The 26,825-nt window shown below is 35.8% G+C and overlaps 2 protein-coding genes across 2 annotated transcripts; both read left to right on the top strand.

The window, feature by feature from the left end:
• Window positions 1–312: 312 nt before the first annotated feature.
• On the top strand, window positions 313–3,722 carry LOC306862671 (beta-1,3-galactosyl-O-glycosyl-glycoprotein beta-1,6-N-acetylglucosaminyltransferase 4-like; the record flags this gene model as incomplete). Its single annotated transcript, XM_079405597.1, has 2 exons — window positions 313–367; window positions 2,488–3,722. The coding sequence occupies 2 exons, from the start codon at window positions 313–315 to the stop codon at window positions 3,720–3,722; spliced, it is 1,290 nt and encodes a 429-aa protein (XP_079261723.1).
• A 1,196-nt stretch (window positions 3,723–4,918) lies between these two features.
• On the top strand, window positions 4,919–25,859 carry LOC306862062 (uncharacterized protein). The gene is made up of 13 exons (XM_079404662.1): window positions 4,919–5,254; window positions 15,997–16,133; window positions 16,489–16,588; window positions 16,745–16,830; window positions 17,547–17,718; window positions 18,165–18,344; window positions 21,080–21,202; window positions 21,406–21,500; window positions 21,913–21,955; window positions 22,066–22,183; window positions 22,977–23,133; window positions 23,373–23,534; window positions 24,013–25,859. Exons 2-13 carry the CDS (start codon window positions 15,999–16,001, stop codon window positions 24,931–24,933), a joined length of 2,292 nt encoding a protein of 763 aa, XP_079260788.1. The 5' UTR covers window positions 4,919–5,254; window positions 15,997–15,998; the 3' UTR covers window positions 24,934–25,859.
• The last annotated feature ends 966 nt before the right edge of the window (window positions 25,860–26,825 follow it).

Genomic DNA, 26,825 nt, shown 5'->3' with positions numbered 1-26,825 from the left:
CCCCCCCATTTTAAATTCTTATTATCCAAAGAGAAGTTAAATTGTGAATTTTTAAAAGAAGAGATCAAAAGGATTAACAATGCAGATTAATTTTCACAGCTGTTACGGAAGGACTCCAGGACACAGAGAATACGATGAAAGGGTATTTATTTCAACAGCACAGTAAAGCGAGCAGAGAAGCAGGTGAATAACAGCAATGATACTTTGCAGAACTTGATGGGTGCGGTAATGGTAGGTCTTGCTTACAGATCCAGGAGATCGTGGATTGATGGAGGAATGGTGGTAAGCACTGAAGCAGATTGACAGGAGACCATGGCGAACTGGAGACCATGTGAGTACAGGAGACCATGTGAGTACAGGAGACCATGTGAGTACAGGAGGTGACACTTCGACTAGTCATAGCAAATGAGTCCACTATGTGTCAACAAGACCGGACAATGGAGTGAGCTGGTGATGGTGCTTAAGTACGCTGAGTGATGAATGACTGAATGATTTGCAGGTGCGGGTGATTAATACTCAGGTGAGTTGGTGCGCTGTGATTGGCTGGATTGGGAATCTGGGGAGGCTGTTCTGTGACAACAGCCTTCTTTGATCATATTTACCAAGGGTGTCGAAATTTTTGGCCATGACTGTATGTGTGACCTTTTATGGACCAATGGAGCCTGGAGCTCCACAAGTTTGGCACTGTGACCAAACAATACAAACATAGAGCTCAAGAAGTGGGACTGACAGTTAATAATTTCTGATGATCACACCTTTTTAAAAAGAAACTGTTAAACAAGTTTTCTGTGTTTTTACTACACACATTCCATGAGAGTGACACTAGTATGATTATATTCATTATGAGTAAAGTTAAGCAGCAAGGACCTGATTAGAAACACCAGCTTAATTGATTTCAAATTAAAAAAGTTCTTTAAATTCTTCATCCATTAAGACAAAACAATACTACACTTAACCCCACCTTACTTTTTAATAATGTGAAGAATAATGTAAACAATGTAGTAGTCATTTGGTGGCGTAAGGAAATAAGTTATAGACTGTTATAGTAGGATAACAGGATATTATATTTTATAATAATATAATATTTAGGATTTTATAATATTATAATATTTAGGATATTTTCATTTTATTTAGTGATTTTACTGACATACATATCCTGTATAAATAAATAAATAAATAAATATATAAAGGTTCCAAAATGCAGTTTTAACAATGATGCCACAGCAGAACCATTCTCAAAGAACCTATAAGTAAAACATTCTTTGAAGGACCATTTTTACTTGTGGTGTGTGATGAACATTTATATAAAAAAAAACTTTTTTCAACTTTTTGCAACAGAAGTGGGATGGGGCTGCAGGGAATGGATAGTTCTGAAGAAAGGGAAAAAGAAGAGCATATGGAATCCTGTAAAACAGGTTGACGAATTACGTGCGGCAAACTTACAGGAAATACTGTTAGTGGCCTGCCGCCTTAGCTGTCACTGTGATAAACGTCTACATTTTGGAAAGTTGTCTAAATTCAGTAGACTGTTGAGTTGAGTATATTATTTAAGGAAGCTTATTTTTGAGGCAGTTGTTTATACTGCCCAAGGAAAAAAGTTACAGAGTTGAATAATTTGAATTTTCATTGAATATTGGGGTTTAGCTTTGTATGGTAAGTATTTGTTTCTTTTTATCAGATAATTCATTATAATGTTTAAGTTTAAATATGATGTAATCGGCAGACAATAAAAGTTTGACAATGATATGTTAAAGGAACAACCATTTTAATCATGATACTTTGAAATGGAACAAAAACATGATAAATATATGAATCTTTCTTGATTGAAGATCAAAGGTTTTGCTGTTTATTCGGTTAGTAATGTTAACACAACCTTGCCCTGTTATAATTTTAATGCGAGCAAATGACACTTTTTAAGATGAGAAAAAGTTAAATATGCAATTAAATGTGATATAAATGATAATGCAAATGAATCTTATCAAATTATATTAAAATAAGTTTATTAAATGCATAAATAATAAAAGGAAAATGTAACTCTAATCTTTATCATGTTTTTTCTTTACTTTCATTATATGGAATTAATATTGTTTAAATGTTTGTTGTCATACTATAGCATTGATAATCAAGGATTATGTATGAATGACTTTCTTACTTCTTCCCTTGACTGCAGGGTCAACATTCATGGTGCGGCATTAGCAAAGTAAACAAGACTATCTTTTTGAGAGACTCACGGAAAAACTTAATTAGTGTTGCTCTGATACAGCGACGGGATTTTTGTTTGCGGAGCAAATATAGACAAAGTGACTGGGAATACATATGTGTAAGATGTAAATTAACTTTTTTCATTGATCTGTTTTGTGAATGCAACATAACACTCTAAGCTGTGCTGTACTGTATTATAAGTTGAAATTTCTTAATGTGTAACAAGAGCCTTTATTTCTCCCTACAGAATGAAAAACTTCAAAATCATCTTTTTTTCTTTTTTAGCACTGACACTTGTTATTTGTTTTGTCACACATTTTACTGTAAATGAAAGAGGAAGACAGAAAACCAGAGTGTTTGAGAGGCCACGGCTGACAGAACAATATGGCATTAATTGCACAGCGATATATGAAATGGAACCAGTAGAACTGGGCAAAACTTTAGCCATTCACAAGCAAAAAATCTACGTAGGGCCAACCAATGAGGCTGTTGTGAATTCCACCTCTGATTGTGATCAATTTGTGTCACAAGGTTATGATGGGATTCAAGGCTCTGAGTCTGAGCGTGGATTTCCCCTTGCATATTCTTTGGTTGTTCACCAGGATGCGGCTCTTGTGGAGAGGTTGCTAAGAGCCATTTATATGCCGCATAACATATACTGCATACATTACGATCTGAAGTCCTCAGATGACTTTATTTCAGCAATCAAAGGTCTTGCCCGCTGCATCCCCAATGTCTTCATTGCCTCAAAGCTGGAGAGGGTGCAGTACGCTGGCTTCTCACGACTCAAAGCAGACCTTAATTGTCTGTCTGACCTCCTAGATTCTGAGGTCCAGTGGAAGTATGTCATCAACCTGTGTGGTCAGGACTTTCCACTGAGGACAAACGCTGAGCTGGTGTCAGATCTAAAAGAGCTGAAAGGCAGGAACATGGTGGAGAGCAAGTGGCCTGGAGGAAAACAATGGCGTTGGACTTATCAACATTTACTGAAAGACAGTAATTCAGAGTACTACAGCTCACCTGTCATCACTTCTGAGATTAAATCTCCACCTCCTCACAACATAGAAATGTTTGTTGGCAGCGCATACTTCACACTCTCAAGGGAATTTGTGGTTTTTGTTAACCAGAGTCCCATAGCCAGTGATTTCTTGGCTTGGACTGAGGATACATACTCACCTGATGAACATTTCTGGGCAACTCTGGTTCGTGTGTCTGGAGTACCAGGTGAAGTGCCAAGTTCTGATCCTGAGATCTCAGAACTAGTAAGTAAAACCCGTCTGGTGAAGTGGTCTTATCTAGAAAGGATTCTTTACCCACCATGCACTGGAGTCAGTATACGAGCTGTATGTATTTATGGTGCTGCTGAGCTCAGATGGCTCCTAAACTATGGCCACTGGTTTGCTAATAAAGTGGATCCAAAAGTGGATCCTGTCCTTATGGAATGTTTAGAAGAAAAACTTGCTGAAAAACGTGTGCAGAGAGAAGTATATATAATGCATTCTCATTCTGGAGATCAGTAAAACCGGACATGGTTGTATGTTGTAAATCATTCTCTGTCGCCCCCTGCTGTGTACAAAAGAATGGAGCATGAGTTGGTTCATCAATGAATTAATGCACTGTTTACCATATTACCTGTGCAAAATAGTTACAAGTTCAAATAATTGCATTAAGTTAAAAAAAAAAAAATACTAATAAATAAATGTTGTGCTCATTTCAGATTAAGCTCCAATTTTAAGATTATTTATCTGTATGTTTGAAAGATACATTGTAAATTATTTTAAATTATTATTATCATTATTAAGAGTTGTTTTTTGATATCGAAATTGTCTAGCAAAATAACAACATTAATAAATGAATTATCATGGCTTTAAGTTCAATAAATACAAAAGAAGTGCACTTAAGTCTATAGTCCCCTGCTACCTACATTCATGTGCATTGTTTTATCTTCATTCAGCATCGTTAAACAATTTTGCAGCATGAGTGTACAAATATTTGTCATGCCAATAAAGTATCTTAAAACCGACATTAATGCATGTAACTTGCTTATTATTAGGGATGAATAAACTTAAGACATCCAGGCAAGACTGTCATTATATGCACAAAGAACAAAAATAATTAAGTGTGCTACTTGCACTTTTTAAGCACATTATTATATCTTATATGTGTAATAATTTATATTAGATTATACTTATAGTATAATTTTTCCATTTTCATTGGAATTTCAGTAATATGATTGTCATTTTTATGTTTTTATAGGCTTGTTCAACTATTTCACTTCTGTTTTACTTTTTATTTCCGTTTTATTTTTAAATAATAGTAACCATATTCACGTTTTCCACAATTTCTTCTTCATTTGTTTCTTTTCATTCATTCAAGCTTACAGAAATATTAATAGGCCTACCCATCATACACATAACCTACACATTAATCTATAATTAAAAACATTTCTACAGCTTATTTGAACTAAATCTGTTAAATCTTTTTTTTATTGTTATTTATTTGTACAGCTTGACTCAGCAATTGATGCTTTATTTTACTGTCTAGTGATTGCTCTTTATACTCTGTGTTAACACATTTCTCTGAATAATCAATTTGTCAATCTGCAAACCTGCTATTTTTATACAAATGAAAACAGCTTTTAGCCTGATATAGCCAATGCAAGACTTAAGTCTATTTTTACACCTCCACTGACAAAGTTATCCTCTTGCTCCTATCCGTCACACTCTTTTCCTCATGCACTACCTCCTTCAAAGATTGCCTTTCGTCACAATTTCATCTATCACTTGATGGAATTTTGATTGATTGGAGTATAGTTTGCCTCTCATGACACTTAAACATAAAATAAATATAGTAATCTCCTCAAATCCTGTACTTTGGAGATATTTGAGACCTCTCACATCCCGTAGGAAGCAGCTCCACGGGTGCGCGCGCAGGGCTGACCGCGTCCCCGTGCTGACGCTATTAACAACAAGCGGAGGATCCGTGATAATACCGGCTATTGGTTAAACCTACTCAACGGAAAATATAAAACCACATCGTGAGCACAGTTGAGGTGAGTCGACAGTTTTCCTTCAGTCGCGTGCATGGTGCATAGTTTGTCGCTTGTTGCGAAAGCGAACCGAACTGGCACGGCCCAGTATTGGGGGGGATGCAGTTTATTTAGATATCTGAGAAGAAATATACTTAGTAATAATCGATTATTTAAGATGACATCTTTCACAGTGTGTCGGGGTGGTCTTATTTGAGACGTTGCGCTGAAATGTTACATTACATTTCTGGATTGAGATGTGCATGCGACTTCTTCAGGTGAGGCGCACAAATATCGGGTAAAATATGAGCGTGCGCACTCACGCACTTTACGAAACTCGTGTTTACTTTCTGATTCCTTTTCATTTTCAATAACTGATGTAGTTAAGTGATTGCCTGGACTTTAGCATTTATTTCTTCTTATTATTATTATTTAGAAAGTTTTGATTCTTCAGTCTTTACCTTCTTATATTGATCAAATATCGTGAAGCGGTACGTTTATTAATGCTTTAGTTGAGTCAGGGCGAGTTTTTTGTTGAGCAGCATGATGTGGAAACGTTTTTCTGACACACCCCCTCAGTTTGGATCGTTCCCTGCAGTTTGTGCAAATGTGACAGACAGAACAAAGATGCTATTTCTCATTTTACTAATTTTCAAGACAAATTGGCACTTATTTTGAATAAAGTTCAATTAGTCAGTGGAGTTCACAAACTGGCAGCTAGCGATGTCCAATTCGTGAACGAGTCGGATCTTTTCGATGATTCTTTTGAAGCTGTGCAATAATAAAGATTTGTTCACGAAGCTTGAATTATTAAACCGATCAAACACGAGAACTGATAAGTGAAACAAATTGACTAATCAAACGAAAAAGTTTTTACTTTAATGCAAAATGTTAACATAAACATACTGGGCTTGATGAATCCGTTTTAGAACCGGTTCTTTAAAATGAACTGTTCGAAAGAACCGATTCGCGACTTCCCTTAAGTGGAGCTTGCTGCGAGGGGGGTATTCGTGTCATATAGCGTACCCTCCTTTCATGGAAAGAGAACACTGTGTTCTTTTTGAACAAACCAGAGAGAGAGAGGGGTTCTGTTAAAAGTTTCAGATATTGGTTTTGAAATTCAGACCGTAAACTGAGAATTGCATGCTTTTGCTGACATCAATTGATGCAGACAATTTTTATTCTACCTCCAGAATAGAAAGAACACAATTTAATATAGTTTGATTTGTTAACAATAACTGTGTGTAGGCTATATATTTATCGACACGTGATCGCTAATAAGTCTCTATAAAATCTGTTAAATATATTTTTTTCTTCTGCATTTTAACCGTCAGAGTTATTGTGTAGTTTGCTTTCTGGTCATGTCCTGTTTGACCAAACCAGTTCAGTCCAGCACCAGAATTCAAACAACTTGCCCTCCCATCAGAAACCTCACAATCTCACACACACCTTCCTTGTTTTTATGAGCACAGCGTCTCTCCACCGCCTGTGATGTGTTTCTCTTGTGAATTGTTATCTTTCACTCTAGTTTGAGGTGTCATCTTTCACTGTCAGTTCTTAATTAAATCGCCCAACAAGTTGGAATGTTGCATTTAGGGACCTGTAAGACATGTTTTGCATCGTCTTGATACAAGCCTTCCACCTTAATTGTGCTGAGTCAACATTAGTGTTAATTAACTATGAGAAAGAGGCATTGCCTCCAGAATTTCTTTTTGCGCTTGACTGCTAATTCTGTCTGACAGTGTGTGAATATGAGAGAATGAGGCAACTGGCTCGTTATGTAACGATAGCTGTGGTGACCACATACGTTCACACAGGCGCACTATCCGCTTGTGAGTGTTACGGCCAGTCATTCCCTTTTCATGCCAGATGACTAGGCCTCTGTACTGTCGTAGCTGTTTTTATATAAAAGAGACTGGGGCTAGTTGTTACAAAGGCTATATATCAATAATTGTAAGGTTTTTATCTGAGCCTTTGACCAACCTGTCTTCACTTCCACGTACAGTGGCTGTAATGCAATAATAACACCCCCTGCTGATTTTGGCCTTGGATTTATTAGTTAATTGGCTTTATCTGCTCTGCTTGCGTGATACTACAACAGAGACAAGAATAGATTCAAAAGCCCTCAGTGAACCATGGCTATATAGGGCTGGGCGATATATCGCTTGCGCATCTCGTCAGTAAAGCCGGTTCCGTGATTAGCAGTAAATCTCCATCACCTGCTTTCAAATGGAGCGGCATTTAATACACAGAGCCATAATACACTGACAAGCTACACAATGTTGCGTTCATTATTGAAGGCGATTCATATGCGATAATGAATGTGATATTGCGTAGCTTGTCAGTGAACTATGGCTCCGTGTACGCATGATCAACACGTTCTATATATCGCCCAGCCCTAGTTATGGACCCAGAATAGGGGGTTTCAGATCACTAGCTTTACTCAGAGTGAGGGGTTGCCTTTGTTTTGGCTGGAGCGAGACCAGGGCCGGAGTGGGACTAATTTTTAGCCCTGGAGTGTCAAGCCTTAGACCGGCCCACTTTTTTTATTTATTTTTTTGTTCTGGCCTTTTCAGTGCCTCCTTTGTGCTTTCTATTATCCATTTTTTATCTATTATTTTTTGTTTTTTGAGCAAGGTGCAGCTGTCAGGGAAGTCAACAGATAATTATGTCATCATTAGGGTTGCCAATTAACTTCAGAAATGGAAAATAAGGGACAGTTGTGATTCTTTATCTTTTATTCTTTGAGAAAATAGTGTTTATTCTTGTATTCTTTAAGAAAATAAGGAGCAGAATAAGGGATGCTCCAAATATTTGTACTGTACCATAATGTAGGCTGTTTGCCTGAAGTTAAAAATAAGTAATAATCACAATTATTCTAAAAAGAATTTTAATGTTATACAAAAAATGTCATTGACCTGTGTAAATTCTACCATTTATAGAACTGTGAATTCACAAGTGTAGTAATTTAGGAGGTGAAAATACTGTGAAATTACATGCATACAAATGGCATGAAATTTGAAAGCATAACAACTGTAGGTCAATGAAACGTCAGTCAATAAAGCATTATTTTTTAAAACAATGGCACTTAAAGTTTTGAACTAAAATATTATTGCAACTATATCCTTTGAATGAATAAAAATGCATATTTTTTCAATTAAAGAAAACTTAAGAGAGTGTGGTGCTTCTGGTGCTTGGATTTGTACTTTAATAATGAGGTCCAAGTCTCTGATGGTTTACGGGGTCTTTTTGACCCCAAATGACTTTTGCTCAATTTTTAAAAAATGTTCCCTTTGTCCAAATGGTATGAAACCTTCTACGGCTCTCAACACTTTCTAGATCTACAAAAAAAAAAAAAAAATTGGAATGATATCTGTTTTTATGTTAGCGTGACAAAATTTGTGACACTCGTGGGTTTCGGGGTCTCTGGAGACCCCGCAATCAAAATAGACAAAATTCATCATCAAAATCAGAAACAACGCAGAACACATCGACAGAAATGTCACAAATAAAGTGGCACACTTCCACCAATGCAAAAAACATCCACAATGCTAAATTATATTGCTCACAACACACACACACACACATATAGAGGAACACATTTTTGAGACTATAAAAACTGTTCTCTTATCATTTGTAAAATAAAATCATCCAAAATGCAGTACCACCACAAAAATAAATTGGTGACACTGACACCGACAATGTGTACTCACACACTCTCTCTCACACACACACACACACACTTATTGTTCCTCGTTGTTTGATTTATTTTACTAAATTTTATCTTTTTACTGCTTTATTTGCTCACTTGTTATTGCTGTTCAGTTCATGTGTTCATATGTAATATAACTGTTCATTTCTGTTCATTTTTGTTCTGTTACAGTTAGTAACTGAAATGTTGATTAAAATTGTAGAATTATATTAAAAATAGATAATTGAAATAAATTATAAAATCTTAAGACTCCAACATTTCTCTTTGTAACATTTTGTTCAGGTTTGATTCTAATCATAATGTAACATTATTGAAAAACTGGGGGTTTTTCAGTACAAAAAATACTAAACTTTGACAAAAAATATTTTATTTTTGTTATAATTGTGATTTTATAATATTTAGATCTGAATCCAACTTGTGAAAAGATATCTTTCAGGTCTCTCAAATAGCAAATAGCATATAGTGGAGCTCTATGGCCATCTAGTGGTTAAAGTGATTTTTTTTTATTTTAAAACTGCAAACTGCAAAAAAATGGCTATAAATGTTACATTAAATCATTTAAAATGATCCATGTTATCCCCATGAATGAAAGTTAGAAATCTGGGCCTTTTATAAAGTGAATTTTACATGAAATGCAATTTTTTTGTAAATTTGTAATTTAAATAAATATTTATTTATTTATTTATAGAAATTTAAAAGATATCATAAATCCTCCAAAAACTGCACAAATGTTGAGTAAAAACATTAACAAACAGAGTAAAATTACATTTGTAAAAAAAAAAAAACTATTATCTTGTTACAAAATTAAATGTTATTGTCTGGGGTCTCTGGAGACCCCAAAAAAACTATAGGGTACAGAGATCTAAACCATCAGAGGGTTAAGAATAGGCTACTAGAAGTTTATTTATTTTTATTTTTTTATGTATTTTTTCTCTCGCTCTCTCTCTCTCTCTCTCTCTCTCTCTCTCTCTCTCTCTCTCTCTCTCTCTCTCTGTTTAACAGTATTACAATGAAAGATGTCTTCCCTCAGGTAGATTGAATGTTTTCCTGCCTTGCTAAATGTTGGTCTCATGATCAATAAGTTGCTTGCATTGGCCAAAACTGATTTGACAGAGTCAAAACACAACCTGCATCAGGTTGCCGTTAGCGTGAGTCCCGCATGCTGTGAAGCAGGAGCAGCCGGCAGAGGATTCCGCTTGGTCTTAAAGCCTTCCTCAAACGGCTACTTCACAAAACAATGATTTGAGCAAAAAGAATTATTAAATATCAATTTAGAATTTGTTATTTATATAGCCTGGTGAAAATAATAATAAGGGCTGAATGAAAATAATAGATAAAAAGAGTGGGGCTGCTATGAGTGCAGGCACTCTAGGGACAGCATCCATATCAACCCAGTGGCATGACAACACCGCGGCCCTCGCAGCCAAAATAACAGACCGGCCCACCGGGAATCCTCCCGGTGCTCCCGATTAGCCAATCCGGGCCTGAGCGAGACCACTGGTATTTTGGAATGCTGGACTCCATATGTACTTAGTTGAAGACATAAAGTGTGTATTGTAAAGATAGAGAAGAAAATGGCATATTAGAATGATTTCTAAGGGATCATGAGACACTGAAGACTGGATAGGCTGCTAATTCAGCTTTGCCAACATAGAAATGAATTAGAATTTAAAATAGAATGAAGTAAAGGGAACTGGGAAATATGTTACATTTGAAAGAACTGAGATTTATATTAAAAGATAAGTTTTCCGTTTTCATCAAGATCTGGAAACCAATAAGACTGTTTTTACAGGCAGACTGAATATATTGGATTCATCTCTTTTAATCAAACTGTCCGATTATACACTATTTGGATAGCTGATGTTGCCATCCATCAGGGTAAAAGATTGTATATTTACACTGTTGTTCACGTACAACATTCCTGGTTGTAAAGCACTTGAAGTAACCTTCTTTCATTTTATTTTTTTTTTTTTTGGGAGGGGGGAAGGGAGAGGTGTTTTAATAAGCCTAAAGCTTTAGCCTATAATGTTCTTGGCTCCAAAGTCGTGTACATTGTTACATCTAATGGTGTTTGATTTTGTATTTTCCTGTATAGTACCTATTTTTGTGACGTGTGTGTGTGTTGTTTCAAGAAGATTTAAATAAAGAGAATTCTTATTAAAAAAATTCTAATAAAAAAAAAACTAGAAATAAGTTGAAAGCTTATTTTAAATTATAAGAGAATTTCACAGTATTGCTGTTTTATTATTGATCCTAAATGGTGAGCATAAAGGTGTGGACACACAAATTCAGTTTAATTACAAGTTCAATAATTTCACTACAACTACAGTGCTGATAATAAACAATGAACCCTTTTTACCTGCGATATTTCACAGAAAATTTGCTAAGGAGACACTTTGAGACCACACATCTTAATAAACATAAAAAAAATCACCTACATCTTTTGCATTGTAGTATACCCTGAATTTATTATGCTTGGATATATTTATAAGGTTCTAGAGCTAGATATAGATACAGGTATTCGGTTCCAGCTTACAAAGCTCTCTCGGTTTCAATTGCTCAGAGCAGAGAGTGTTGCGGACCCCAGACGTTTGTTTCCAGCTTTTCCTAGACAGCTATTACGCAACATGTGCCGCTGCACAACATGCTATTGATGTTTTTGCTGTCAGCTATAGCACGCTCATGAAGCTTCATTTAGACTCATGCTAAAGTTTCATTTAGCAGCAAGCAAATTAAAAGGAAAAGCATTTTAAAAATCTATATTTTTATATGATATTCATTGGATAATGCATGTATATTAAATTAAAATCATGCAAAGTTATGTGTTTATTTTAGTGCTGTCAAAATTAGCGCGTTAACGCTGGTGATTAATTTTTTCAGTTTAACGCGTTAAAAATATTTAATGGCGTTAACACAGGGGCGGGGCTAGTGTTGGCCACCCCACTCACAACTGCTGCCTCTGTCTCTTTTTTCTTGCTAATTTAGTCACAGAACGTCTTTACGAGCATTTCAAATAGGATATGCTTCAGACGCGTGCTTCAACTTCACTTCAGCGTCAGGCGTGAGTCAAAGGAGCGCGGAAACTGTACTGTACTGAACAAAGGCGCTGCCGCACGCTGTAGCCTTTATCATTTCATATCAAAGCGCGAAAGAAACGATGTGCATGCAATGTCGTGGTCAGTTAAGTCATGAAGGTGATTAAAACTGCCTTAAAACTGTGCTTGCGTGAAATATATGAGTCACATTTAAGAACATGTCTCTGAAATGGTTTTCAAAACTGTCCTGCACTTTCTCACTCATCTAACACACTCGTCAGATCATTAATAGAGACTTTAAGACCTGAAGTGGGTCAGAAAATGTAAAGTGAGTTGAGAGAAAACACGATGCGTGTCATATCCGCCTCGGCAGCTCTTAAAGAAAAAGCAGGCAAAATAACCTATTAACCCAGCTGCTGTGATGTCTGTTCATCTAAGAACAAAAAAAAAAAAAAAAAAAAGGAAATCAATAACTTTATAGCTTTAAGGACTCCTCTGTATTTAATTTAGAATTTAGTGTTTGATAACTTTATTCAATTTCTGTATATTTCCTACTTGCTGAAGGGCATAGGTAGCTAAATATGACATTGGTTATACTGTGTTTATGAGAAAATTGTTTAAAGTTCACTTAAATTAGAAGTTATTTTTATTAAAGTCTAATAAATATTAAAATTGATGGCTTTCAATTATACTGTAATGTTGAATGGCAATAGTCAATGGTTAAATATTAGGGGAAAAAATATTATTTTATAGAGACATCAATATTGGTGTCAGTGATACTGGCCTTCATTCATTAAAAAGATGCCATTAATCAAATATTAAAAATATACCGTCTTTATGTTGTTTCTACATTAATTTGAAGATTAAATGTGAAATTATTGCAATATAAAAGTAGATTTAAAAAGTTTAATGTTAGGTGGGATTAATCGCGATTAATTTCAGGAAAAAATTGTGATTAATTAGTTAATTTTTTTAATCGATTGACAGCACTAGTTTATTTACATATTTTTTCGCACCAAATATAAGTTGATTTCTCTGATAGTTTGCAGGCCACTCTGAGCCTCAGGTCCTGTGGTGCGGCCCTCTGGTGCACGTAAAGAGATCATGCATTCTTCTGGAAGAATGCAGGATATCATGGGGGTGTTTTGGTGTCTGGTTGGGTTTTTGAGGCTCACGGCTGTTGTGTATGTGTGAGTGTGCTTGTATGGACAGACATAATATTGATTTCTTGTGTGTGCCATGTCCTTGAAATTCACAGCTGTAGAATCTAGAACAGTTTAACAAGGCAAGAACAATGCAGTGTTAGCGGTCATAATTTCAATGGCATCCATCAATAGATTCCAATTCAAAGTTCACATCATAAGTTTTGAAGGACTTTAAACTTTTAATTGTTACTCTGTTAAATTACAAAAAAAAAAAAACATTTTTTGGACTCCTACACTCATTCCAGCCTTTTTAGATTTGTTAAAGCAGTGAACCTTGGCTGTGTGTATATATGTGAGCAAGCATTTGTGTGTGCGCGCTACTGTACGGTCTGATTGTCAGCATGAAACAGATAGTTGTTGACAGTAGGGAATTCATTGAGGCCAGCTGAGGATGGACAGCAGCCAACTATGATGTTCAGGATAGTGTCTGCACTGTTGGAACAGAGAATGTGTATTTATGAATTTGTGTTTTGTCTCTGCTTTGTTTGCATATAATATATTTATATGGTCCAAATTACATGTGCAGGAACTTTTGAGTTAGTGTGAGAACCGTTTTCTCATTAGAGTTTAAGTGTTAAAACGAAACCTTGGCTCCAATATCTAGTTAATTAATAGAGACCTTAGGTCATGCACACATACAGATGTGTAAACATCCCTTATGACTATTGAATTTTTCAATACACAAACTGATTCTTGAGATTTCATGTTGAAAAATCCAATATTTTTATGCTTGCTTACACTAAACAAAGCTCTTAACTTTATTTTAATGCTCAACTTCATTGTAATGAAATATATATATATATCATAATCTATGACAAAAATACTATTATAAACTAGGTTAGTTGATAATTCAGCAGCAAAAGTTATCCAGAAAAATCATGAGTGCGCAAATTTTTTTTAATAAAATTTAAACATTTAGAGAAATACAATTATTTAGTGGGGAACAAATAAAAGTGAATAAGTGTAGGACTAAGTCTGGTAAAATGTTACACATTGCTCTTTGTATTGTTGTAAAATGCATAAAAAAACAAGTAAATATATATTTCTCTCTGCAGAGGAGAGAAGAGTTTATGTAAACTTGACTTAAATATTCATCTGTACCTCAAATTAAACTATGGAGCGGCTTCAGAACACTTTTATTTATTTATTTAGTCATTTAGCAGACGCTTTAATCCAAAGCGACTTACAAATGAGGACATAAGAAGCAATCAAAACCAACAAAAGAGCAACAAGTGCAAGTGCTATTACAAGTCTTGGTTAGCCTAACGCTGTACAGATAATTATTATTTTTTTAAATAAAAATACATAAAATTAGAATAGAGAGTGCTAGAGTTAGAGGGTCAAGTAAAGATGGAACAGATGAGTTTTTAGCCGTTTCTTGAAGATGGGTAAGGATTCGGCTGCTCGGATTGAGTTGGGCAGGTCATTCCACCAGATGGGAACAGTTAATGAAAAAGTCTGTGAAAGTGTTTTTGTGCGTCTTTGGGATGGCACAATAATGCGTCGTTCACTTGAAGAACGCAAGCTTCTAGAGGGCATATAAGTCTGAAATAGGGCTGTGCAATTAAATCGAATTCGATCATCGTGCATCTCGTCTGTAAAGCCGGTTCAGTGATTGGCAGTAAATCGCCATCACCTGCTTTCAAATGGAGCGGGAATTACTATACAGAGCTGTAGTTCACCGACAAGATAGGCAATATCGTGTTCATAATTGCAGACGAATCGCCTTCGATTATGAACACAAAATTGCCTAGCTTGTCAGTGAACTACGGTTCTGTGTAGTAATTCCCGCTCCATTTGAAAGCAGGTGATGGCGATTAACTACTAATCAAGAAACCGGTTTTACTGACTAGATGCGCATGATAATTGAATTCGATTAATTGCACAGCCCTAGTCTGAAATATAGTGCACAAAAACTTAATGGTGCTTTATAATGATTTTTTGCCTTTCGTGGGGCTTAACAATAACACAGAATAGTATAGGCACGATATCGGATTTAGTCTCGTCTGACTGATACCCGATCCGGCAGAAAATGCCAGTATCAAAGCCGATACCGATACTAGCCGATACTGAGAATCAGGTTCATGCATCCCTAAAAATTACAGTTGAACCACTGATGTCACATGGACTATATCAATGATGTCCTTACTACATTTCTGGGGCTTGAACGTGTCAGTTGTGTTGAAATCTGTCAGGTCAGAAAGCTGTCAGATTTCATCAAAAAATACCTTAATATGTGTTCCAAAGATAAACAAAGATCTTATGGGTTTGGAACAACATGAGGGTGAGTAATTAATTAATGATAGAATTTTTCATTTTTGGGTGAGCTATCCATTTAAGTGACGATATCCTGAAGTATCTGTACAACTCCATAGAACAATGATGCTGAATGACCCAAAGAAGGATTTGAAAAAGATTTTGACAATAGGGGTTTTATACAGTGATCACAAGAACAAAATGGCATTTTGGCATTCTCAATGGTGAAAAGACCATTTTCATATGAAATGGAAGCATGTGAGGGTCGTTTTGTTTGAGATTTTGAAGATATTTGGTTATGCAAATATGACATAAGAGGCAATAACAAGATAGTTTAACATTTTTTTCTAATAATAAATTGTTGCTGTTGCTTTAAATAAAAGCGATTTCGCACTCATTATGTTAATTTGCTTGCATGTAGAAAGCATTTTGAAAGAAATTAATCATGAATGAAATCTGATACAATTTGACAGAATAAATGATTAAAAACAAACAAACAATTCAATTCATATGACAGAGCACTGAAGTTGCCATTTTTGTGACCTCTGACCCCTGCAGGGATGGAGTTCCCTGTAGATGTATTGCTGTCTGGCAGACACGAGGACTTGGAAAGTTCAGCCCAGAGCTACATGAACAAACTGCTCTACAGCAACCCAGATAACACACAATACCTTACCCTGCCCAGCATGAGAAAGGTAAAACGCACACACAACAGAGAACAGAGCTCAGATAATGTGGAGAATATCAGATCATACTGAAAAAGAAACTTTTCTGTGCAAAGTTATAGGCCTATCAGATTAAAAAAATTGGCAAATGTAATGTATCTCCTAAAATGACCATAATGTGTTGAGAACAATGTTACAGCTCAAATTATACACTGAAGAATCTAGGTTTTACTAAAAATGTGTAAGTGCTTTTAAAATCTTTTTTTTTTTTTTTTTTGCATTTAAACCCTGTAAAAACTGGCCCCATTCACTTCCATTGTGCCTTACCAGCAATTAAATTGTAGCCTGGCATATTCCTTTAAGAATACTGTTCTGCCTCTTTTAGATCCGGATCAGTCCTGCCAATGTCGGGTTTGTTCCTCTTTATGGAGCCAATCTCAAACACAAAGTCCTGGCTCTGTTTGCTCCTGAGGACCAGTTCACAGGTAGCCCACTTTCCTGCCCCTTTTACCTATCACAATAACATCATGAATGGATTTTATGTCAATAACATCATGGGTAAACTTCTAGGAAACTCACATTTGAATTTCTTTAGTATCTTATTTACCTTTATTCTGCTTTGCCTCCCTTTTTTATCCTAGCTGTGGCATTGTTCTTGGCTGATCAGTGGTGCGCAGTGGAAGATATTCTCAGAACATCAAATCCAGCAAGAGAAGGCCTTGTAAAGGTAATTTTTCATTTGTTTGGAACTTTGAACTTTGAATAGTGTCTATTCAGAATGTCACTTCTTTGCCAAGTCAATAAAAAGCGGAAATCTGTCATTTTCTTCGATGTCTTGTTAAGGACTTGCGAATGTTCTCAAGCACTCCTACGATGATCTTGTGGGGGTTTTTTTATATAAAATGTATTTTAGTATGTGTGTGAATGTTTAATTATAGAGAGAGAGAGGAAGAAACAAAAGCAAGGTTTGTGCCGTGAAATGTAGTGGTTTGGCCAAACAAATAATTGCAAACAGGCAGTAGTTTGTGGCTGATCAGTGAGAGGTGTTTTTGTCTCAGGCTCCACGCTTTGCATACATAGGCATGCTTTAGAAAATATTTAAATGTACACAGCCATTCACTCACTCACTTAAAAATACACTATGCACCCGTTTTCTTTATGCTTCCACTCTATTGTGGAGCGTAACACACTCCATATGTTGTAATATCCTGTATTATCCAGTCTGGATGTCCTCTGCAGGAATATCATCTTTATAACTTGACTGTTACATTATGTTGTACAATGGTTCCATTTTGGCATGAAATGAGGATTTACCCTACTTATTTTTCTTCTTCTTTTGCCTGTAATTTTTTAATCAAAACATAATAACCTGATTTCCCAGTGAAAGTTCAGATACAATTTATAAAACATAATTCTCTTTTGTCAATAATTGCATTTGGGCAGGTAAGATCTGTGGGCGAGAGGATTGTCTTATATGTGCTAAACCGCATCATTTACCGGACGGTGGAAATGGGTTCTAATGAGGTGCCGTTCCTGTGCCACGGAGAAGACGTCTTTGCCAAAATCCTCTGGAAGAATGGAGAAGCGGTGGGCTTCTACTCTGTCAAATCTAAAGGTCAGTCCATCTCCCTGGAGAGTCTGGCAGTTCTGTAGATGCATTGCTCATTCAGCCCAATGTATGATTATTTTACTTCATAAAATAATCTACAGTGTCTTCATTAAAGGATGAGTGAGAGATCAAACTAGGCCTTGCCTAGTTTATAAGAAGGCAAGCTCAAAAGCTTCTGTGTTGTGGCTTAGTAATAAAGATCTTGGTTTGTACAAATAGATTATAGATTCAAAGGCAAAAAAGGCAAAAAAATTTAACACATAATTTTTTATTATCATACAGAGAACGATAGACCTAGAAAGCTGTAACATAGTTTTTAGAAAACAATTAGAAAACAGAAATGGCACCTCATTAAAATATTTTTGATAGTATTGCAGATGGAAACCAGTGTAACATGCAGTGATTTTGCACCAGACATTTCTTCCATTTGCTGTGTTTGTTCTCCCTTACAGGTAGCTTGTGTAATAGCTTTGTGAGCCAGTGCTACCTACTTCCTGTCATGGACTCTATATTTGTGCGGAAGGATCACCGTGGTAACGGTCATGGCTTGCAGATGTTGGAGGACTTTGTGGACTCCTTTAAAGATGACGAACTGGGCTTGAAATACCCTTTAACACCAGCAATGCAAAAGGGTCAGAAATCTTCACTTCTTTGTAGTTTTAAATGCCCCTTTACTAGTTTGTAACCTTATACAATACCAGGAAGGAAAAAGATTTGAATAAGGTGACTGACAGTGTAGAACAGGGGTGTCGAACTCAATTTCACAGCCCTGCAGAGTTTAGCTCCAACCCTAATTAAACGCACCTGATCCAGCTAATCAAGTCCTTCAGGCTCAATTGAAAACTACACGGTATGTGTGCTGGAGCAGGGTTGGAACTAAACTCTGCAGGGCTGCGGCCCTCCAGGAACTGAGTTTGACACCCCTGGTGTAGAAATTTAGTAAGCGAATGACTTGCAAATGCAGAGTCAGTGATAACAGTGAAAAACAGTGATATCCTGCACTGTTATTCTATAGAGCAGTAGTTCTCAAATCTCTCCATGAAGTACCCTCAGCACTACACAATTTTGTACGTCTCCCTATATCTGACACACCCACTTCAGGTCTTGCAGTCTCCACTGATGAGCTGATGAGTTGAATCAGGTGTTTTAGATGAGTGAGACATAAAAAATGCGCAGTTAAGCAACTGTAAAAAATTTAATATTTGATAAAAGCATTGATGATAACACCAAATCAGGTTCTTCTTGAGCACCAAATCAGCATATTAAAATGATTTCTGAAGGATCATGTGACTCTGAAAACTGGAGTAATGGCTGCTGAAAATTCAACTTTACCATCACAGGAATACATTCTATTTTAAAATCTGTTAAAATAGAAACGTTTTTTAAATTATATTTCACAGTACTACTGGTTTTCTAGTGCTGTCAAACGATTAATCGCATCCAAAATAAAAGATTTTGTTTACATAATATTTGTGTGTGTACTGTGTATATTTATTATTTATATATAAATACACACACATGCATGTATATATTATTTATGTATTTTACTATACAATATTAATATTAATATTTAATATTTATTATTTTACATTTAGTCATTTGGCAGATGCTTTTATCCAAAGCGACTTACAATTGGGGAATACAAAAAGCGATTAATCTTGAAGTGCTCGTAACACCAAGTCTCAGTCATTGTTCAAATAAGTACAAGCTAGTAAGCGGAGGGAAAGAGGTTTTTTTTTTGAGTTTAGGATGAAGTCAAGTACTGCCAAAAGAGATGAGTTTTCAGTCGTTGCTTGAAGATTGCCAGGGATCCGGCGTTCCGGATAGGGGTGGGAAGATTATTCCACCAGCCAGGAATGGTGAACGAGAATGTTCTGGAGAGTGATTTTGAGCCTCTCTGTGATGGTACCACAAGGCGTCGCTCACTAGCAGATCTCAGACTTCTGGAGGGGATGTAGGTTCGTAATAGTGAGTGGAAGTAGGAGGATGCTGAGCCTGTGGTAGTTCTGTACGCAAGCATCAGTGTCTTGAACTTGATGCGAGCTGCCACTGGTAGCCAGTGCAAGGAGATGAAGAGAGGTGTAACATGCACTCTTTTGGGCTCGAAAATTATATGAATATAAATATATACATGGAAATATTTTCAAAATAGATACTGTATGTGTGTGTATTTATATATACATAAATATACACAGTATACAACCATATATTATGTGAACAAAAACTTTTATGAATTGTCTGACAGCACTAGTTTTTTCTGTATTTTTCATCAAATAAATGCAGCCTTGGTAAGCATAAGAGACTTCTTCCAAACACATTTTTAAAAAATCGTACGATCCCCAAACCACGTTTTACTTTTACTATATATATTATGCAATTAGATTGTAAATAAATATAAAGAGCTATACTTCTTTAATATGTTTTACTAATTGGGTAACACTTTATAATAACTGCACGCTATGAATCATTAGGTAAACATTAGTAAATAGTCAGTTCATCCTTTATAAAGCATTGTCCCAACATTAATAGTCATTAGTAAGCAGTTTATAAATACAGCTATAAATGCCTTGTTCTTGATTTATAAGCATATCTATTACAAAGGAGATTTAAAGTCTCAGTTATCTCCCTAACAGAAAAAATAAACAAACACAACATAGAGGGATTTTTTGCCCAAAAAAATGAAACTGTACACTTGAAAAAAAAAAAAAAAAAAATTAAATTGTTTATTTCTCATTTTTTATCAAGTGTACAGTTTCATTTTTTTGCATATTGAAATAAATATTGTTGTGTTCTGTATCCCTCTGTGTTGTGTTTGTTTAACTTTTCTGTTTGGAAGATAAATGGTTCTTTTAAATCTGCTTTGTAAATACTTTACAAGATATAAATAGTCCTCACTTTAGATGAACTCACAAAAATAGATGGCTGGCAACTACTAAATGTTTTATAACTACCTGACTTAATCATGAATTACAGCAGGAATGTGTGTTAATAAAGCAACTATTATCATGTGTCTAAATAATAAGATTTATAAATGTACATTTATATAGTTTATTAATCATTTACTTAGACTTTATAAATGATCTTATGAACCACTGACAACTCCTAAATTGGTTTGTAAATGACGTAATAATTTAGAAATGATAAATTGATCGTTAATAAAGTATGAAAATACAATTATTAAACATTATAGATATGCTCAAGAACAAGGCATTTATAGCTGTATTTATAAACTGCTTACTAATGCCTATTAATGCTGGAACAATGCTTTATAAAGGATGAATTGACAATTTACTAATGCTTACCTAATGATTCATAACGTGCAGTTATTATTGTATGTAAAGAGTAATTAAAAAATAAAATGTTCCAGTATGCAGACAGTACCTGAGCACATACCCGGCCGATGTCGACCTGCTATGGGAGGTGGAAGGAGTTGGAAGTCCCTACCAGAAAGTGAAAGTGGCCAGCAAACTTGGCTCCATGACACTACAATGTAAGTACCTTTTTCCTGGGTCATATCTACCACCGACCCTCTTTTGAAACTCCTAACAGTTGTGGGGTTGTTTCTCAAAATGGCAACTTTTACCAGTATATCTCATTGTTCATTGCAAGTGGCATCACACTATCAGCTCAGTTTCACATCTTTACTTGATTGAAAGGTTAGATTTTAGATTTGTTGTGTCCATCACCATACAGGCAACCACAGCTCATGGACCGCAGAAGAAAACAAAAACAGAGAAGTTGCGGTTAATGAGGTGGAGATGACTGAGGAGAGCTGCCTGGACATTACGGTAAATTTGATCTAATCTTTATGTAATATATCTAGATGTTTTTCTTAGTGTGGTTTTTTTTTTTTTTTTTAGCTTTAATAGTAGAGCTAAAGGGGATGAATTTAGAGACACTTCTCAGAAACGCATTTTAGCTTGTGTACTTGTTACTGTAACTCTGATTTTCCCTTTATTATGTGTAATATTTGTGTGCCTGTTTTTTTTATAGCACTATGATAGGTTTTGCATTAAAAGATTAGTCAACCTAATTTGTTTGAGTATCTGTTACTCAACTGAAGGTTTGGGAAATATGTAGTTTTGCACATGCCTGCTTCATTGTTGTGCTTTTTTCTGAATTTGAGATATTTGTATGTAGGTATTTATAGAATCTGTTAACCCTTGAGTAGAGTCAATTGTTTTTATTTTGGTTTTACAGGAGGATGTGGTGGTAGTCAACAAACATCTCAAAGTAGCAGAAGGTTTGGATTTGTGTTCAATTTATCATTCTAAATCACCCTTTTCTGCCAATTCAGGTAGTTTAAGTGGGTGTTAAAGCCTTTTCTTTTTTTATTTCATGTTCTCGCTGTAGAAATTAGTGACTTGCCCATTTCCACACGCACACGGAGCAGCGAACACAGGCAAAAGAAAAGGCCACGGGAAGAACCAGAAGAGAGTGCCGTGGAGAAACAACCTGAAAAAATCAACAGGTCTCTAAATAAACGCCTCACATACGACACCTCATTGACTGGTTGCTTTCAGAGGTTATCCTTAAGATTACAGTTATGGGGATTTACTCATGTGCCACTCCACCATGGTAAACTGTAAACTAGTAAACTGCTGATATTAAATCCTGACTGGAATAAAATGTTACACATGAAAGTGTATTAAATGTGGGAAAAATCCCATAGACCCAAACCATGTCTAAGGACTAGGAAACCCTAGAAACCACATAGAAACATTTAAAGAACTTTAATTTATAATAGATTCATGTTTTTTTAATAATACATCAACTAATGACAAATTATACAAATTGAAATAGTTTTGTATTAGTACATGTAAAAATAATGAACATTAAACCTAGATTAATAAATCTAGTTCATGATACACTACCATTCAAAGTTTGGGGTCTGTAAGATGTTTTTTAAATGTTAAATAATGTAAAAAATGTTAAATCAAATTTTTAAACAGTTTGAATGTTAAAAAGTTTTAAATAAGTCTCATGCACACAGGCTGTGTTTTATTTGATAATCAATACAGTGAAATGTTAACATTGTAATAAATAATATATATATTTAAACATTTTTTTTTAAACAATCCTGTGATGGCAAAGTTGAATTTTCAGTTGTGTCACATGATACTTTAGAAATCGTTATAGTGCTCAGTTTCTTATTATTATCAATTTTGAAAACCGTTGTACCAGAAAATTTAATGTATAATTCTAAAAAGACCGAATTACTGTATTGTCCTCTTTGCCATTTATTACCTGTATATTGAATTTAGAGTGGTCGAACCAGAAGCAGAGACAGAACCTGATGCTGTTGTGCCAGAGACTAAAGAACACACGGATGGAGAAAGTGGAGGAGAAGATGGAGCAGCAGCCTCTGTCCAGGTGGAGGAGGCTGCATCCAATGAGGCCCCTGCAGATACAGAAATTCTGGTGAGGGACAGCAGCATCCTTTGTTGCTTGTCTTATCTGGTACACTATTTCATCACTGGTTTGATATGAGGCCAAACAAGTGGGCTTACAACTGTTGCCAAAAATAGCAATGCAAATTATGTTTGTGGTTCATAAAACAGTATGTTCTCTGAGCCAGAGGTGCAAATTTTATATCAGTTCACACATACAAATGTGTACACACCCAAATCAGATCTTGAGTTCTCGGTTTCTCTGTGAAGGTGGCAGAAGTCAATGGAGAAATGACTGACAGTCAAGAAGAGGAGAATGAAAGGTCAGCAGTCACAACAGAGGATGCACAGGCCACCCAAGAGCTCCCTCTAGAGGCTCTAGAGGCTGAACCTGTCATCCAAAATGGCACTGCTGAGGAGATAGAGGCACAGGTAAACTATTTAATTCAGGAAATGGAAATACATTTTTTTCAGGATTCTAAGACTTCAAAAGAAGAGTATTTATTTAAAATATGATTTTTTTTAAAGCATTTGAATGCATTTTTGCATTAATTTATTTAAAAAAAATCTTACTGACATCAAATTTTTGAATGGCACTGGGTATATATAATATAATATAATAACTTGCACCCAAAGTAAAATTTTTAATAAATTTAAAGTTTAAATTAACAAAGAATACTGTTAACATTGTCACAGTCATGTCAGATCTGTGGCATAGCGGTCAGTGTGCTCTAATATGTTGAGCTGTGGTGCTAACATGAGAACTACAAATTCAAACCCTACTCACAACATTTTCTAATCTCTTTTTAGGAAAAATTGAATGCATAGTGTTTTTTTAACTAAAAGCATCAGTGTCACTACTTCTTACACTATAATTAAACAGATTTATTATCTGGTTTGTCTTTTTAAGGATGACATCATTGACACCCCTAAAGAGTCTAATGTAGCGGAGCAGATCGACCAAGAACATGTTACTGAGAAGAAACGGGGCACAGAGGCAGACGTCCCTTCTACAGTTGAGGAGGAAGATGAAGTTCAGCAGGAACAGGAAGAGGAAGTAGCTCCTGCAGTTGAGGATGTAGCTTCAGCAGTTGAGGAAACCGAAGACACCGATCATCCATCAGCTGTTCCTGAGGTGCCAGCCATTCCGGCCGACCTGGTTGAGTGCGTTTCCTCTGTGCAGGACAGTTATGTAGTAGTGGAACCATCTGCTCCTGAGCTAGAAGCTCCACAGGAGGAGACATCTGCTTCTCCTAGTGCAGCAGGTGAAGAAGAGGTCATTATAGAGACAGTGGAGCCAGCTGTGAACCAACAAGATGAGACTCCCTCCGATGAGCCACTTGAGACCAAGGAAAGCCAACCTGCAATGGAGGACTCCAAAAAAGAGGAGCCAGAGGAAGAGAAATTACCTGAGATGGATGAAAAAGATGAATGGAAAGAAGAGGAGGACACTGCCACCACTGAAGATGATGATGATGATGATTATGAGTGGAAAAGCTCAGATGAAACTCACGATTCTCCTCCTGGGGTTCGAGTTCTTAGAGGAGGCAGGATCAAACCCGTCCCGCCAACACCCAAGCGCACATCCAGTAGACTGAGCAAAGCTGTGGTCATACAAGTGGTGGATGAGGAGTTTGATGAAGAAGAAGAGGAGGAAGAAAAGCTCACAAGCACCGAAGAGGAGAAGGGGAGCACAGAGGAAGATGAAGCTGCCGAACACAATTCGGGAGAAGAGGAGGAGCCTCCGGTGATTGACAGGAGAGTCTTGCGGAGGAAAATCAAAGTGATCCAGTCCACACCCACAAAAGCAAAAAGACGCAGTAAAAACTGATTTCATTCATTCACCATGACACTCCAGTACACTCCATTCAAAAAACATAGTAAGTTAGTAGGCGCTACTTAGTACACACATATACCACGATCTGTACTAGAGAGTATTGCGCATCTTTTATACTTGGGTTAGGGTTTATAACAGGCAGTGCTTACAACATCTAGTTTTTGGTTTTGGTTCAGGTTTTGTTTTATGACCTACAAGAGAAAATTCTAACAAAATTGGCTGTATTTCATATTATTGTTTTAAGCACAGTCCTCATAATTATGCTCATCATTATAACTGTGATTTTAATCTCCTTTACTTTTGATTTACCTGATGCTTAAACTGCTTATAAAAAAAATGTACAATGTGAAGATCTTATATTAGGCGTGCTGCTGTACTGAGTTTCTCCATTATCGTTTCAGATTTTGTTCTCTCAAATGTTTCACCTCACACAATAAGGTTTTAAGGAGGTCACATTTGTAACTACCTTTCAGATGATTATGATAAGTTATTAAATTTGTTCTCAAAATTACGCGAATTAAGGCACTGCTGTGCACGCCCATACATACACACGTACATGTATTCACACATAAATATGCAAGTATGTTTATACCTGAGGAAGTGCAGGTTTATAGTTTACATGAAGGCTGTTAACTGTATGGTATGTATAATGCATCCAAAACAGATTTGCGTTTAAATATCTTAATGGCTTATTTTATATACCAACTATAGATTATATGTTAAGCTGAAGACTAGTACATAAAATATGAGTGGTGAATCTTTGTAATTTTGGCTTTAAGTAATGTAATATTAAGACTCGTTGACACCCGTTAGCATTTTACTCATGTTTTGTTTCGTTGATATTTTTAATTCTGCCTATCCTTGCCCCCCCCCCCCCCCCCCAACCAAAAAAAAAATAAATTCTACATCCACGTGTTATTAAATAACGCATATATATGGTCTAATATTTTAAAGCTGTGAAAGAAACTCACACATTTCAGTTTTTGAGTTTTAATAAAGGGGACCACATGAGGGCGCACTTGGATGTTGAAAAAGCCATTGCGGGAGTCTCAAGACTGTTGTTGGACTTCGCTGTTATCTCATTGTTAACATCTGAGGTCAGTTGCTTGCCTTTTTTATATATATATATATATATATATATATATATATATATATATATATATATATCAGGTGAAAATATGGAAAAGAAAAAACTCTACAAATTACCTTTTATACGTGTATTCGTCTAAATTTCCTCTCAACTTAAAGGAGTCAAAAGTTCATGCTTTTTGTTGACAGGAAATCAAATAAAAGTAGAATGTTTTTGATCACAATCTTAAGTGCTTTAAACTTTATTTACTTGTATTAGGTGTTTGAGCAATATTTTTCTGGAGTAGTTTTCTCAAACTGATTTTTTCCTGTAGTAAATAAATACCTTTCTTGTAAATTCCATGTCCTCATCAGTTTTTTTCGACCCAGTTTTTTTCACATGAATGTGTGAATATTAATACGCTGTGCTCTGAGCTGTGTAGATTATACACATATGGATGAGGCGGAGTGGTTTTGTACAGCTGGGTTGAATGATATTTCGGTGCCAATCATTTGCTAAGAAAGGTGTGTCAGAGAGCGCATGTGCCGCCTCTTTTGTGTTTCCTAACAAAAGCCGCCCAGCTGGTTTTCTCTGCCTAACCTACCTTGTTCTTCCAGCTTTTATCCATTTTAGCAAATTAATCAATTTCCACATCTTTTGAATTTCATATTTCATTGACTCTGTGTGTAACTGCTAATCTTAAAAGAGAATTGGTAAAGGGATATTTTGATAGGGTTTTCAAGGAAATAGATGGAAACCAAACAAAAAGATGTCTATGTATATTTCGCACCTTTTGAATTGTGCATGGTTTTTGCAA

This window comes from Barbus barbus (genome assembly GCF_936440315.1).
Source record: "Barbus barbus genome assembly, chromosome: 43".
NCBI classification, from domain to species: Eukaryota; Metazoa; Chordata; class Actinopteri; order Cypriniformes; family Cyprinidae; genus Barbus; species Barbus barbus.
Note: the sequence above shows the minus strand (reverse complement) of the source record. Positions and strands in the feature narration are given on the sequence as shown.